The sequence below is a fragment of the Anguilla rostrata genome, chromosome 19 (assembly GCF_018555375.3).
Source record: "Anguilla rostrata isolate EN2019 chromosome 19, ASM1855537v3, whole genome shotgun sequence".
In the NCBI taxonomy this organism is placed as follows: Eukaryota; Metazoa; Chordata; class Actinopteri; order Anguilliformes; family Anguillidae; genus Anguilla; species Anguilla rostrata.
Window position 1 is genome coordinate 15897540 of NC_057951.1, and position 15957 is coordinate 15913496.

The following is a 15957-nucleotide window of genomic DNA, read 5'->3' on the forward strand; positions in this document are numbered from 1 at the left end:
CAGCCAGCTGTATCACCCTCAGCCATTACGTCATCCTTTCTGTTCACTCCCAAAGCTCCGCCTCCATGGGAGGGGCTTGTCAGGCCTCCTCAAAGCACAGAGCAGGCCTCAGGGAGCTCCACAGCGCAGGCCTCAGGGAGCTCCACAGCGCAGGTCTCAGGGAGCTCCACAGCGCAGGCCTCAGGGAGCTCCACAGCGCAGGCCTCAGGGAGCTCCACAGCGCAGGCCTCAGGGAGCTCCACAGCGCAGGCCTCAGGGAGCTCCACAGCGCAGGCCTCAGGGAGCTCCACAGCGCAGGCCTCAGGGAGCTCACAGCGCAGGCCTCAGGGAGCTCCACAGCGCAGGCCTCAGGGAGCTCCACAGCGCAGGCCTCAGGGAGCTCCACAGCGCAGGCCTCAGGGAGCTCCACAGCGCAGGCCTCAGGGAGCTCCACAGCGCAGGTCTCAGGGAGCTCCACAGCGCAGGTCTCAGGGAGCTCCACAGCGCAGGCCTCAGGGAGCTCCACAGCGCAGCACTGCTCTGACAGAAGCGCACAGATATAAAGCGTATAAATAAATAAAGCCTAATCCACTCAGCCGGAGAGGCAGGCATGAGGAGCCGTTAACTCCTGACGCTCCTCTGGGCCGTTACAAGGGGGTCTGAAGATGGGCCACCAGCGTCTGGAAAGAAGAGCGTCCAACACTCCCCCCATCACACTCATTACAGCCTCACGGAGCAGAGTAAGGCAGACAAACCACATCGTTACAACCCGGGGGGGAAATAAATCAGTACAATAAATGTTTGGATCAGTCTGCATTACTATAATCCAGCCAGGCCACGCATGTAACACCCCCAGTTTCTGTGACGCTACTACACTGTTGGTTTGGAGATACAGGTCAGCCACAGGCAGTAAATACTGACTGAGACTTTACACATTTTAATTAAGGTGTGGATTCCCTTCTGAAATCTCACTCGGCTAATTCACTTGGCGTGTAACGCAGACGTAATACCCCCAGATGCAGCTCTGTGCTATAAAGCTGTCCTGTGTTATTTAGGTGGCTCATTGACCTTCGATGCTCAGTGGAGTCTGAGATGCCCCTACAGCCCAGCAAACAGCTGGAGCACCAAGCCTCTACTTAACACAGACTACAGGACAGAAAGAGACTTTGCCTGTCTTTGGCATGCTGTTTTCCTCCGGCTCTTCTCTCTGAACATCAGCCTGTGTGGGTTCTGAGCCCCGGCGCTGTCTCAGTACTCACCCGCATCGCTGCGAAAGGCCTGACTGACGCCACAGAGGAACGCCATGGCGAAAGGGCTCCCCCGCAGGAGAGGCGGAGGAGGAAGTGAGGTCACAGCGCGTTCTGCGGCCGGCGGGCAGCCTCGCCACGCCGCATAGCACCGTTTCCCCGCTCAGACCTCGGCGTGCCGCTGCACCGGTCGGTCCCGGAGAGCCCGGGGACTGCCCCCCCAGCCACGCAGGGACTTCAGAGTCACAGGAAGAGCAGTTACAAAAGTACAAAAACAATCCCCCGAGAGGGAGCGGGGGAAAAGTCAAAAAAGCGCAGAAGAAATTCCAAGTGTCAGCTGACACAGACAGCTGGCATGACAAAATATTTGCACCACAATAAAGCCACCCTAACCCCCCTCCCTGCCCCCCGTGGAACGCTGTTCAGCAGCGTGAGCGAGCCGCGTGCTGAGAGCGAGCTGCCAGAACTGCCCACGTCTGGACCCGTCTCCCCGACTCACCCTACTAGCCGAGAGAGGAGAGGAGAACTCCCCTGCTCCACAGGGCAGGGAGCGATCGAGAGAGAGACAGAGGCACAGAGCGAGAGAGAGAGGGAGAGAGAGAGAGAGCACAGAGCGAGAGAGAGAGAGAGAGAGAGAGAGAGGGAGAGGGAGCACAGAGCGAGAGAGAGACCACAGAGCGAGAGAGAGAGGGAGAGAGAGAGAGACCACAGAGCGAGAGAGAGAGGGAGAGGGAGAGAGAGAGAGACCAGAGAGAGAGAGGGAGAGAGAGAGAGACCACAGAGAGAGAGAGAGAGAGCACAGAGCTGTCGGGTCACACACACCCAGTCATGCATACCAGCAGGCTCATTTAGGGACCTGGAGATGCAGAACCCCCCCCTCCCCCCCTCTTCAGGGTTTTGTTTTTTTCCAAGGCAGTAAAAAATTAAGACTCTGCTACACAGTCTGTTATAGCACAGGGCCACACAGTCTGTTATATCACAGCTACACACAGTCTGTTATAGCACAGGGCCACACAGTCTGTTATAGCACAGGGCCACACAGGCTCTGACAGTGGGTTAAAACACTGGGTTTGGGAGTGAGGCACTGGGTTTGGGAGTGAGGCACTGGGTTTGGGAGTGAGGCACTGGGTTTGGGAGTGAGGCACTGGGTTTGAGAGTGAGGCACTGGGTTTGGGAGTGAGGCACTGGGTTGTGGGACTGTTGATGAGGCACTGGCTGGGTTTGAGCAGGTTGTAGGCACTGGTGGTGATGGTTGAGAGTGAGGACTGGGTTTGGGGGTGTTGCTGGCAGTCTGTTTTCAGAGCATTCCAGGCATCTAAGACGGGAGGTCCCAGGAAGCAGGATCCCTAAATTTTACATGACTTCCAGCCCTCTCTGCATCGCGCTCAGCGGCAGGCACGGCTGTGAGAGGATGAGATCAGCATTGGCCGTTTGCTAAAAATAAAGAGCAGAGTCACACAGCTTAAAGCCTCTTCATAAGCACTGCATGAGAATGTATGAACATGACTGTCACAGCGTGTGCTATGTCCCCATCCATGGCAGACACGGTACGTCTTCCTCATCAGGGAATCCATTAGACTGCAATGGTTGTGCCACACATAACAATCACGGTAAAATACAGCACCGCATCCTATGGAAGCCTGCAGAGATTAGCATAAATGTTTATGCAACGGTATTTGTGTTTTTTTTTTGTTATTTTTACAAAGCATTCATGTAGTTGTACTGTAGGAATATCTTGATGAAAAACTTAATGAAAGACAAACTTAATAAATTAATGATTATATGAATGAGCTGGTGGGATTAGTGGGTAGTGTAATTTAGGTGGAACTGGTGATATTCAGAACTGTGGCACTATGCAAGACAAAGAATTTATCCAAGTCTGCTCCTTAGTTAAAAGGCTGCTGTGAGCTGCTGGAAGTTCATTTGAGCAACTCTGTTGGCCAAAAAGGAAATTTTATTAGCCTGAATAATACACAAATGTTCCTTATTAGAAATCGTGAATTATGAATTATTTTATTTAATTTAGTCGGTCAGTGAGCCAGGGACTTTGTGAAACGCTGTGCAGACTGCAGACGATGCGTCGTTTACATTTATGTGGCCAGACAAAACCAATTGCTATAAATTTTACGGAACCCCAAACTATATGTAATGTCTAAAATAATTTATATTATTTTTTATTAATTAAGATTCTCCCACAGCTCTCATCCTAGCAACAAGCAACATCTGCACAGCTGTCCAGTGTGTGTGCCAGGTGTGTGGGTTAGGTACGAGAGCCAGGTGTGTGTGCCAGGTGTGTGGGCAGGTCAGAGTCAGCCAGGTGCAGGGTAGAACAGCCAGAGCCAGTGAGAGTCCCCAATCATGCCACACCCCAGACCCCCCCCCCCTCCACGCCTGTGCACTTCCACCTCCCGACACCTGTACACCTACACCCCCATGCGCCTTCTCTCGTGCGTGCTGCGTGCTCTGTGCTGTGGTCTGCTGTGCTCGTGCTGCGTGCTCTGTGCTGTGTGCTGTGGCTGTCTGTTCTGTGCTGCTGTGCTGTGCTGTGCTCTGTGCTGTGCTGTGCTGTGCTCTGTGCTGTGTGCTGTGCTCTGTGCTGCTGCGTGTGCTGCGTGCTTGTGCTCTGTGCTGCGTGCTCTGTGCTGTGTGCTGTGTGCTGTGCGCTCGGTGCTGTGTGCTCTGTGCTGTGGGCTCTGTGCTGCGTGCTGCGCGCTCTGTGCTGTGTGCGTGTCTGTGCGCTTGTGCTGTGCGCTCTGTGCTGTGTGCTGCGTGCTGTGCGCTCTGTGCTGTGTGCTGTGCGCTGTGCGCTCTGTGCCGTGTGCTGCGTGCTGTGCGCTCTGTGCTGTGTGCTGTGCGCTGTGCGCTCTGTGCTGCGTGCTGTGCGCTCTGTGCTGTGTGCTGTGGCTGTGGCTGCTGTGCTGTGCGCTCTGCTGTGCTGCTGCTGTGTGTGCTGTGTGCTGCGTGCTGTGCGCTCTGTGCTGTGTGCTGCGTGCTGTGCGCTGTGCGCTCTGTGGTGTGTGCTGCGTGCTGTGCGCTCTGTGCTGCGTGCTGCGTGCTGTGTGCTGTGCGCTGTGCGCTCTGTGCTGTGTGCTGTGTGCTGCGTGCTCTGTGCTGCGTGCTGCGTGCTGTGCGCTCTGTGCTGTGTGCTCTGTGCCGTGTGCTGCGTGCTGTGCTGTGTGCTGTGTGCTGCGTGCTGCGTGCTGTGTGTGTCACAGGAACATCTGCACGCCCGTGCCAGCGCTGGTTTTGTGTTCTCTGGGTGGGCGGGACGGGCTCATCAATGAGTCAGCAGCTCGCTGGTGTAGGACAATGCAGAGGAAGAGGAATATTTCTCCCAGATCAATACCTGCCAGCTTCTCCACAGAGCCCACCAGATGGAGAATCTCTTCATCTCACAGACTCGTCTCACCAACCAACCAATTACTCAGGTGATTTATCTGTTCATATAGCACCTTTCACACCAATCATGTATGGGTCCCTTTCTGTCTCGTCTCTACCTGTAACCTCCCCACTTTCCCCCTGTCTAAATACAGTAAAAAAAACACTGAAGGATGATAATGCACCTGGGGACGTAACACTGATACATAACATAACATAAAATAATATAATGAGGAGAACAGGCCATTCAGCCCACAATGCTCGCCACAAGTAAATTAGCGCTCTCATTACCTACAGACTAGAGAGTATCTAACACTGTATCAAGCCTAGTCTTGAAAACCCCCAGTTTCTGCATCTACTACATGACCTGGCAGGCTATTCCACGCATTGACTACTCTCAGTGTACCTGCCACTGAACACAGTGTAATGCTGTGTGTGAGAGCTCACGCCCCCCCCTGCAGTGAATGCACAATCAGCCCCCCCCATCCACTCCCCCCCCCCCATAAAGTGCTTTGAGATAATGTGATAAAAGGCTCTATACATTCACATTTTACAAGTGCCATCCAACAGCACTGCGCTAGAATAATTCCTATCCATCAACCGCAGCTGCCAACAGTGGCCACCCAGGCCAAAGCACAGTGGTCACATGACACGCATCCACCTATCAAACGACAGAGGGAAGCCAGCGCGGGGAGGGGGAGAGGGAGGTGTAGAGAGAATGCCAGGGTCCTGTGCCCGGCCAGTTGGCAGTTCCCATGGCCGAAAATCTCATCAAAGGGATGGGATCTCCCGACGGCAGCCATGATGGAAAATAATCAGCCTGGATCTGTGCGTTCGCCTGGAGTCTCCTGTGTGTGCCCCCAAAACGCAGGACAACAGGGCCTTCACCTGCACAGTGCTGAAGATGCTAATGAAAAGCTCAGTGCTCCTTTAGCAGGGACACGCTATGCTGTGCCTGCGGACAGCGCAACAGTGCGGCCTCTGAATAGCCTGTGATATTTCAGCAAGACAAGCCTCACAGGGCCAAGCGGCTGTAGCTCTCTCACTGTGGAAGGGAAGCTTTTGCTGTTCCACCCACCACTAACTGCTAACACAGCACTAACCACTAAGGCTACTACCAAACAACACTACTGACTGCTAACACAGCGCTAACTGCTAACACAGCACTAACCACTAACGCTACTACCAAACAACACTACTGACTGCTAACACAGCGCTAACTGCTAACACAGCACTAACCACTAAGGCTACTACCAAACAACACTACTGACTGCTAACATAGCGCTAACTGCTAACACAGCACTAACCACTAAGGCTACTACCAAACAACACTACTGACTGCTAACACAGCGCTAACTGCTAACGCTACTACCAAACAACACTACTGACTGCTAACATAGCGCTAACTACTAACGCTACTACCAAACAACACTACTGACTGCTAACACAGCGCTAACTGCTAACACAGCACTAACCACTAACGCTACTACCAAACAACACTACTGACTGCTAACATAGCGCTAACTACTAACGCTACTACCAAACAACACTACTGACTGCTAACACAGCGCTAACTGCTAACACAGCACTAACCACTAAGGCTACTACCAAACAACACTACTGACTGCTAACACAGCGCTAACTGCTAACGCTACTACCAAACAACACTACTGACTGCTGACATGATGCTAACCTCTAACACTGGTAACTGCTAATGCACCATGAAATGCTAACTGCCATTATAATGCAGAAACAGGAGGGAAGAGAGAACACAGCACACGCTCTGCCTTGGCAAGAGCTCCATCCTGCCACTCAGCCAGAGCAGAGCACACTGTGTGGGCACACAAACACTCAGCACTCAGAAGCATCGGGGGGAGAGTTCCATTTAAATTCAGTCAATTCCACAAACGATTTCAAACAAATCATTCACTGAAACACCCTCACAGAACAATCATGGGCATTCTCAATTCATTAATCGAGTTTCAATTCAATTCCTAAACTGACTGAAGCTCAATTGGATTTTTTGTGGCCTAAAATCCCAAGTTTGGGGGAAAAGCCCTACACAGATAATCGTGGGCAGGAACTGGAGTGTCACGATAACAAAAAATATAATTCAGAGCAGCAAAATTCTTCCCATGTGTAGCAATCTCACTGCCTGCCTCCAATACTACTGGCAGCAACACTAAACACTGAACAGTAACAGGAATCCACAATATCCTCCTCCTTCATTACAGCATGCATTAAACCTATGGCTGCCCCAACTGCTCCTGGTTGAATAAACACCCTTTATGCACAAGTTCTCTGGTGGTGAGCAGCCTAGCCTGGGCATCTGCAGTGACTGCTCAGCCTTGGGGGAGTGGGGGCTGAAACGCCCTCCCTCCTGGAGCAGCCAGCCAGCCCAGCTGGCCACGGACTCAGAGCTGTTCTTCATTCATTGTTTTTGGGTCAAGCAGCCATGGAGAAACTGGTGCATTATTAAAAAGCAGAAAGATTGACAAGGATTTGTGGGAGAGCAGAAAAGAAGGAGGGACAGCCACTGCACATCTGTCTGCATGTGGACCAGCTGGAGAGAGGGAGGGAGGGAGAGAGACAGAGGGAGTGGGGGGAGGGAGAGAACATCTCTTCATCTCATGCAGGAGGAGGGCTCTTCGTCCACTGAAGGCATGAAGGCCAGGAGCCTCGTACTGCAGTATTAGCAACCTGCCTGGAATTTATAAGACAAAGGCCAATAAAGGCACTCACTCACTCTCACTCTCTCTCTCTTCCTCTCTCGCTCTCCCTCACTCTCTCTCCCTCCCTCTTCCTCTCCTTCACACTCTCTCTCCCTCGTTCACATCTCTCTCCTTCTCACAGCACACACACACACACACACACACACACTCACACTCATTTTCTCTCTCCCACTCATCCTCTCTCTCTTTAACTACGTCTCAGTTTCTCTCAAATTCAAATGAGTCTTATTGCCATGACATAAATTTACACACATTGCCAAAGCATGAGTAGAACAAGCATGAAGTAAACACACAGACGGAATATGTTTCTGTCTGTCACTCCGAGGTCAGGGCTAAGGGCCCCAGGCAGTCCGTCTCTTTTTTCTGCGCTGAAGGGACAGACAGACCCTTCCGCTCACAGCGTGGGGAGGGTCCAGCACGCCACGCCCGGACAACAGCCGTCCCACACAAACCCCTCTGTTTAACAAGCCCCTTTCAGCAAGGGCCCTGTTTCACAGGACACCACTTCTCCCGCTGGGGGGCGTCTGTACTGAGGGGAAATGAGCGCACACCTGAGCACGGAGGTGTGCACCGGTTTAAAGAGCGTTGGCTGCGCAGACGGCAGGTGTGCACCGGTTTAAAGAGCGTTGGCTGCGCAGACGGCAGGAGCTCCTCTCATGACTTTGAGGAATAATCCTGCGCTTTGCGGGGAGTGAAAAGGCGGAATGGCCAGACGGCTTTGAAGGGGAGCTCTCCCGCGGACTTTGGGCTCCTGCGCCACGCCTCCGTTCGTGCAGCTCAGAGAAACACAATCTGCCGTGCGCTGGAGCCACACAGGCGCGGAAGCTGGGTGTCTGTGGCGCTTTGATACCGCGTAAGACACGGAGCAAACGCACAGACATCAGCGTCCCTTACAGTGCAGCCCTCCCGTGCTAGCAATGCTGCTGGGCACACCGACGGCACGCCCGTGCTAGCAATGCTGCTGGGCACACCGACGGCACGCCCGTGCTAGCAATGCTGCTGGGCACACCGACGGCACGCCCGTGCTAGCAATGCTGCTGGGCACACTGACGGCACGCCCGTGCTAGCAATGCTGCTGGGCACACCGACGGCACGCCCGTGCTAGCAATGCTGCTGGGCACACCGACGGCACGCCCGTGCTAGCAGTGCTGCTGGGCACACCGACGGCACGCCCGTGCTAGCAATGCTGCTGGGCACACTGACGGCACGCCTGTGCTAGCAATGCTGCTGGGCACACCGACGGCACGGGAGCAGCCCTTACTCCAAGCTGGCTTATCCAGAGTCATTTCTTTAATGAAAGCTTTTGATTGGCACCTTTGACCCCCATATGAGTGTCATAGGAAATGATGGTGGCTATAAACCTCCTAATTGTTCCAACAGAAGTATTCACGCTTCAAATCACTTCCCCCCCTCCCCCTCCCCCAAAGCAAACTCCAGTGGCCTCTAATATTTCCTCCAGTCATGCCCAGGAATCCTCCCCTCCATCAGCATACACAAGCACAGAACAGCACCAGCCCAAGATCCTGTTATTTATAAGACAATGACCTGTCACTCAGAGACCATACAAATGGATGCTATTAATACATTCAGGAGCATTGAACAACAACCCATATCCAGTTACATTCAGCTTCAGAGTCATTCCAATACCTCTCAACAGACAGGATGAAGTTCACTCTTATGTTACACAGCTGAAAGTCATTAACGGTGCACATATGGTGCGGCTCCATCCTACCCGGGGCAGGGGCCATTTCTGGTAATAAGTAGGCTACACACAGACAATGTAAGAGGGAACTTTATGTCCAACAGAACTTCAATCATATACAAAACATGTCTGCAGGTTCGTAAGATGTATAAAACCTGCCATGTTTTAATTGTCGCTCTTTAGAGGACCGCGCCAGAGACTATAGACGGAGGTGACGGCACTGGCGCGCGCGGCTCAGTGGTCTGTGAGGAGAATTCCAATGGCCGCCGGGACACGCGCGATGTCCTACGGCCCGTTAGCCATCACATCAACAGCGACTCTCTGCCACACGGACGCAGAATGCACTGCACTAACAGACGGTGACCTTTATTTGGAATGACACAAATCGCGTCTGTAGTCAGACAATGAAAGAGTAACCCTGGAATGCAATGCTTTGTGGATCTCAAAATGCAATGCGAATGAAATGTACCTCCATTAAAAGCACGCTTTATTTTAACCAATAAAAGGACAATGCGCTAAACTACAAATATCGCTCACATTCTGTTGAGGCAAAAAAAGAAGAAAACATATAGTCTGTAAACACTGCGGAGTGAGCATAACACTACAGCACTAGTCCTTAATGAATATTCATGTCATCCCACAAACGGGAAAACTGTTTTTGTACATCGTTATGCGATAGGAAGCATGCATGCACTTCCATAAACGGACTCACGGAAGCGCACGAAATAATACTCTGACTGCAAATCTTATCTCTATACACTAATCGCTGCCCCGCTTCACTGTCAAGCCCGTCAGAACAGTCATCAGTCCACGTTCAAATGTCAGCAATTTCACCCTTCAGTAATACAACTCAAATACCGCTGCGCACGCACGAGCGAGAAGGGAAGAAAAGACAACCACGGTACCTTTATTCACTCTCCGCAGTATCTGACATCGGCACTTAAAAGAGACGGCTATCATTCTCGCTCACTGCTCGGCGTCAAGGTGCTCGGAGGGCTCTGGAGTGGCGGATGCAGCACGCGGATATCTAGATTCCCCGCACATAGCAGGAGAAAGGTAATCCCACCGGGAAGCGACAGACTTTCAGCGCTCGCGGCGATGTAGCAGCAAGAGATCAGGTTCAAGAGCAAGTAGCGCAGAGCCCTCCTTCACCCTCTGTCCGGACGGCGAAGATTAGCGCCTTAGAATGACAAATCGCATATTCTCTACCGTTAAAAAAGGACGGTGAATTACAGAGGAGGGGGGCGCGCGAGGGAGGCAGAGCGGGTGTGCCTGCAGAGAACCGCCGTCGCCTCGCGCTGTGCCATCTGAATGGGCTTTTAAAGTTGCATGCTTGCGCGTGGAGCGCCGGCTACTGCTGCTTATCCGAGACAAATTATATTTCATTTTCATCGATGGGAAAGGCGAGGTCTCCTGCCCTTGATTGTATAACCGATAGTGTACCAGAGCCTCAAACTGATGAGACGGGGAGATTTGGACCAACCGCAGAAACTGATTATCATGAAGCCTAGCGGTTGTGTTTGCGCTTTATTTAGATAAGCAACGGAGCCAAATGTCGAGGGAATTCATCCGAGAGGCAATAGCAGATAGCCCACATTTACTTGGAACCAACCAAGAGGCAATTAATCCAGTTCATTTGCTCTATCACTCTCGATGCATTCCGCTCCGCTCGCTCTCTCGCCTCAGTTAAAAAACTCACACATACTTTTTCTTTCAAGCAAGCCCGTAAAGTGTGTGTACAATGAATGTTTTTTTCCCTCGGAATTAGGAGCACAAAATAAATGGGTAACAGTGTGTTCATTTTTCCCTTTCATGCATAGTTAATCACGCATTCTGAAGCCGGTAAGGATATGACGATATTTTTTCACGGGATGTTGATCTAGAAACATCAAATGACAAAATAAAATACTTAACTCAGAAAATAAAATAATAACCGCCAAAGTTTTTCTTCTACCTATTCCCCATACTTCCACCCAAACTAGTTTATAAGTATCTGTACTGCACATACATTCGTCTATCATGTGTAACATACCATGTATCATAACTTGCATTTTGGTTCATATATAAAAATTCTATTAATTAATAATTTGATATGAATATAATTAGAACATGTGTAATGATTATTTTAACCCCAGCCAGCATGCCGCTGTTGCGCGGAGAGGGTGGTCAGGGGTTACGGGCTGATCTCTTCCCCCCGGGGCTGGGGCCCTAGTGGTGTTATCTGCGGGCTGCACACTGAGATGAGAATCACAGCTGCAGCATGGGAATGCGGGTCTAATCTGGGATTATATTATGACCAGAGGCCTCACACACAGCAGGACGCCTGCACTGGGATTAGAGGAAAACAAATCCGCTGCACTGGGTTAATAACTTACGTATATTCATGTGTGTATACAATTTGTGCATACAAATACTATGTACATACAAATACATATACATGTCACATGACCACACATGCACACCCCCTCCCGCACGCCTTCTTCCATAAACACACCCCCGCCCCCTGCACACACCACACCCCCCTCCGCACGCCCCCTCTCCAACCCACACACTATCCCGTGTACACTCCGCTGCACCCTCTGAATATTATTGCTGCACTGCATAATGGGAGGGATACACACCTGCCCCCTGCCATGTCCTGACAGCAGGAGAATATTTAGTGGATTAAAAAAAAAAAAAGAAAGAGACTAAAGTAAATGTGTCACTTTCTCCCCTCCAAAATAATATCCTTTTTAGAAACTAAAATAGCTGGCAAGTCCTAATATGAGAGTATAACTGGAGTCTGAGTCTGCCAGGTGAACAGGTGGAGATTAGTGTACACTGAACCTGAAGATGTTTTCAGTCTAATGTGCAGTCCAAGTTCAGCAAAAATGACCTGTTATGAACAATCCATACATCAATGCAGCTCCTCTTATACTGGTTGAGGGTGATTTAAGATGTTTAATATTGAGATTTGAGCTCACAATTACAAAGATGACAAGAGGCTTTGTCACCTTGTTTTGTATGCCTGGAAAAATGTCAGGGCTTCAGTCTAGCAGGGGATGATTTAGCAGGGGAAAGAAAGAGATTGAAAAGGGTTTGCTTAAATCTGTTTAGGGTCACTATTTAAAAGCTATGCTACTCTTTACTCAGTAGAATACGCTAATCTTTACTGAATATGCCGTTTACATTTAAGAATCAGACTGTCACCACTGTTTTCCACAATGATTTTCAGTTACAGATAAACAGGGAGAAATAACAGCTTCTGTGCGGCCAGCAGCCCCTAGTGGTGACAAGAGAGCGGTGCAAGAGAACGGCCTCAGATTCCTCTTTATATTCTCGCTGACGCATCTCAATTTGCATAGTAATCATTTTCGGCAGTTAATGAATTCCTTCCTGTTATTCTCTATCAGTACTTTTCTCATATCTACTCCTTCCAAATTTGAATTTAATATTACTTCAGATCCAGGGCATCAATTATCATCACATTTCAATTATGCAGAAACTCTTAATTTTATTTAACACATATCCCACTGTTGTAACTTTCATTTTCATGTTTTAAAGATTCATTTGGAGCATGTTACCCTCTTAAAAATGCCGGTATCTTTGGAATACAGTGCTTTCAGAGATGAGTCAATCAAATGCTTCCAAGAAGTGCTCAATAAGAAGTCAGTCAGATAAGAGTCACGGCAATGTTATTTTCAAATTAATAATAAGATGGCAAATTAAGTGACCCTTCCACTAATCTAAATGCATATTTTGTCTTTGTAGAACTGTGCTCCCCAGTGTATTTAAAATGCATTAAAGGTGAAATTTGGTTTGTAGATGGTGGGCTCTGCTTGGGCTGAGAGAAGCCGGTTCATTTCTCCATCGACGTGACAAATGGATTGAAATGCAGGACTGACTGATCTATAAATGCATTTCCCTATTCAGCCCAACGCACGTGCACGCACACACACACACACACACAGATATACACACACAGACTTACGCACACTTAGACACACACACCAGTATGTGCACACACACACGCACGCACACACGCACGCACACACACAGACTTATGCACACTTAGACACACACACCAGTATGTACACACACACGCACGCACGCACGCGCACACACGCGCGCGCACACACACACGCACGCACGCACACGCACGCACGCATGCACACACGCGGACACACGCGCACACACACACGCACGTGCACGCACACACACACATACACACACACAGATATACACACACAGACTTATGCACATTTAGACACACACACCAGTATGTGCACACACACACGCACGCACACACGCGCACACACACACACACACACACACACGTGCACGCACACACAGATATACACACACAGACTTATGCACACACACCAGTATGTGCACACACACACGCACGCACACGCACACACACGCACACACGCACACACACACACACAGATATACACACACAGACTTATGCACACTTAGACACACACACCAGTATGTGCACACACAGCTGTGCGACTCTGCTCTGAGACACAAAAGTCATTTTGCCAAAAAGATTTCAGGCATGAGAGGAGAGCGTGTGCAACGTTGTGTCCCAGCAGACACCTCAGGGCTTTCTGGAAGAGAAAGCTGGTCTCACAAAGGCACTTCCTGAATCATCTTAACATCATTCCCTGTGATGAGACAACACATCAAACCATGTTCTGCCTAGACCTACAATTTTTGCCTAGAATCCAGAATTGCAGCAGTTTTTTGTTTTTCTCTGAGAGACAGAGAGAGAGAGAGCGAGAGAGAGATTATGCATAACATTGCACAAACTAACATACACAAATACCACACACACTTGAAGTACATTTGTTGTACTCATGCTTTGGCAATATTTAAATATATATACACATCACTGCCAATAAAGATAATTTGAGTTTGAATTTGAGAGAGAAAGAGAGGAAAACTCCCTGAGCCTGTACAGTACAGGGTACAGAAAGAGTTCATTGAATGAAAATCAGTGCAGTGGCCCAAATTGAGCTTTTAGCCCTCTGGTTGTGTTCTGGTCAAATTTGATCGATTTAAAACTTTTCTGTACCAGAAATGTGGCTTTGTTCATCTAACTGTCAAAAGGCTTCATGAACTCATGAACGCATCTGAACATACAGTAGGAATCACTTTCACTTTTTTTACTGTTAAGTTTCTGGTCCAATATGGCTGGCCATAGAAAATGAAATGAGTTCATTCAGCAGAGGAGAAACACCCACACACAGCCAAAATGGTTCTTCTTATCCTTGTTAACCTGACCATGAAATCAATGTGAACACAAACAGCACAAACTGACCCATTCAACTTCAACCGCATCTCCCAATATTCTATCAGACAGTTACGCACAACATCATTTCATGTTTGAATATAAACATTGTGCAGGTGGTGCTGCTCTTTATGTAAAAATCAGGAGTCTGACATGCAGTACAGCTCACAACTCCAGCCCCTGCGGTAACCATATCAACCATTATTCACACAAAACCGACTAATGGCATCAACCCAGGAACATACCGCCATCACACAGGCACACGCGCATTCACATCGACAGACTTTAAGCACAGGAAGCTCCTGAGGACTACGCATCCCCCCAAACAGGCTCCTCAGCGCATGGTCCTTCTGCAGGGGCACAGTGCCCAGACCTCCCGCTAAGCTCAGAATTCTGCGACGTTTGTCCCATTTCGGGTGGGTGGTAGTGCAGGGGTTAACACCCCAACCTGACCTGGGGACAGCCGCTCCTCGAAGTCTGACCCGTCCCAACACAGGCAGCGTGAGGGACAGCAGGAGCACCCCGGGCCAGCCCGTTGCCGTGGAAATGGGGGCTTAGGATGGGGATCCAGTTCCAGCGTCATCGTCCCCCAGTTGGTCCAGCAGTACACGGAGGGCTGATCCTGCGGCCAGTTTCAGCACATACTGCTCTGGGTTCGACTGATACTGACTGTGTGTGCGGGGGGTTGAGCGAGAGAGAGACAGAGAGAGCAAGGGAGAGGGGGGAGAGAGTGGGGGGGGAGGGGGGAGGGGAGAGAGTGGGGCAGAAGGCCCGGATCAGTGTCGACGCCCACTTCAACAGGAGACACAGATCTGCCCAAGTGCAGGCCTGCCCCTCCACCACCAGGGGGTGTTCAGGGACGGGACAGAGAGCGAGCTGGAGTCGCCGGTGTCCTCTCCGGCCGTGATGTGGGCCGTTGCCATGGCAGTAACAGTGTAAACTGCGTTTAGGTTAGACTGCGGTAGTGATGGCCCCTTGCCTCTGCTTCCACGGGGAGGAAGGCGCGTTGCCGTGGAGACCCTCCCTGGCGGATGACGGGCACTGCCACAGGCGAGGGTCGATACCAGTCTCCATTTGGACAAACCCGGCACCTCTAATTAGCCCTCGTCCCGCAGAGAGCAGACGTGTGTAAACACGGGCGGGGCACTGGCTAGGACAGGAACCAGCACGATTAAGGACGGGGGCGGCTGCCTCCAGTCTGCCGATCGATGACCTGGATCACCCGAACCCCTCCCCGTCACCCTGGCGTTAACGGGACAGCCGCTACAGCTCCAACACCACACACCACCAGGGGGCAGCAGCTGCACACACCCTGGAGGATGATGGGTATAAGAGTCCTGCACATCAGGAAATGGAGGCCGCAGTGGTGCGTTCACACTGCAGAAGGTGGGAGTCGTGGCTCTAAGCCATCAGAGTTTAAATGGAGCTCCAGACCGAACTGAATAATTCAGATCTCTCCCCTTCCCTATCGGCCTCCTGCTGCTGGGTGATAAATATTTTCAGCAGGAAAGGACCGGGCCTCTTCTCTTAATCTCATTATAATCACACTGCGCCCCCCGGCCTCAAACACGCTCTCCAGTTTAACAGCAATCTGTCCCCTCTGCTTTGGCTCTCAGACGTTTGACAGCTTTCAGAATTACGCCT

General features: G+C 50.6%; 1 protein-coding gene across 6 annotated transcripts in view; it reads right to left on the bottom strand.

Moving 5' to 3' along the window:
* LOC135245909 (glutamate receptor-interacting protein 1-like) overlaps window positions 1–15957 on the bottom strand; it is a 402070-nt gene that overhangs the window by 325799 nt on the left and 60314 nt on the right. For 2 of the 6 annotated variants that reach the window (XM_064319292.1, XM_064319287.1), the window contains exon 2: window positions 14767–14982. The exons of 2 other annotated variants lie outside the window; for them this stretch is intronic. In XM_064319292.1, the coding sequence (XP_064175362.1) occupies window positions 14767–14896 (130 nt within the window). In that variant the 5' untranslated portion in view covers window positions 14897–14982. Of the gene's footprint in view, window positions 1–1238; window positions 1300–9943; window positions 10316–14766; window positions 14983–15957 lie in introns of those variants that run through there. 2 more of the 6 variants (XM_064319290.1, XM_064319291.1) reach the window with 2 other exon arrangements.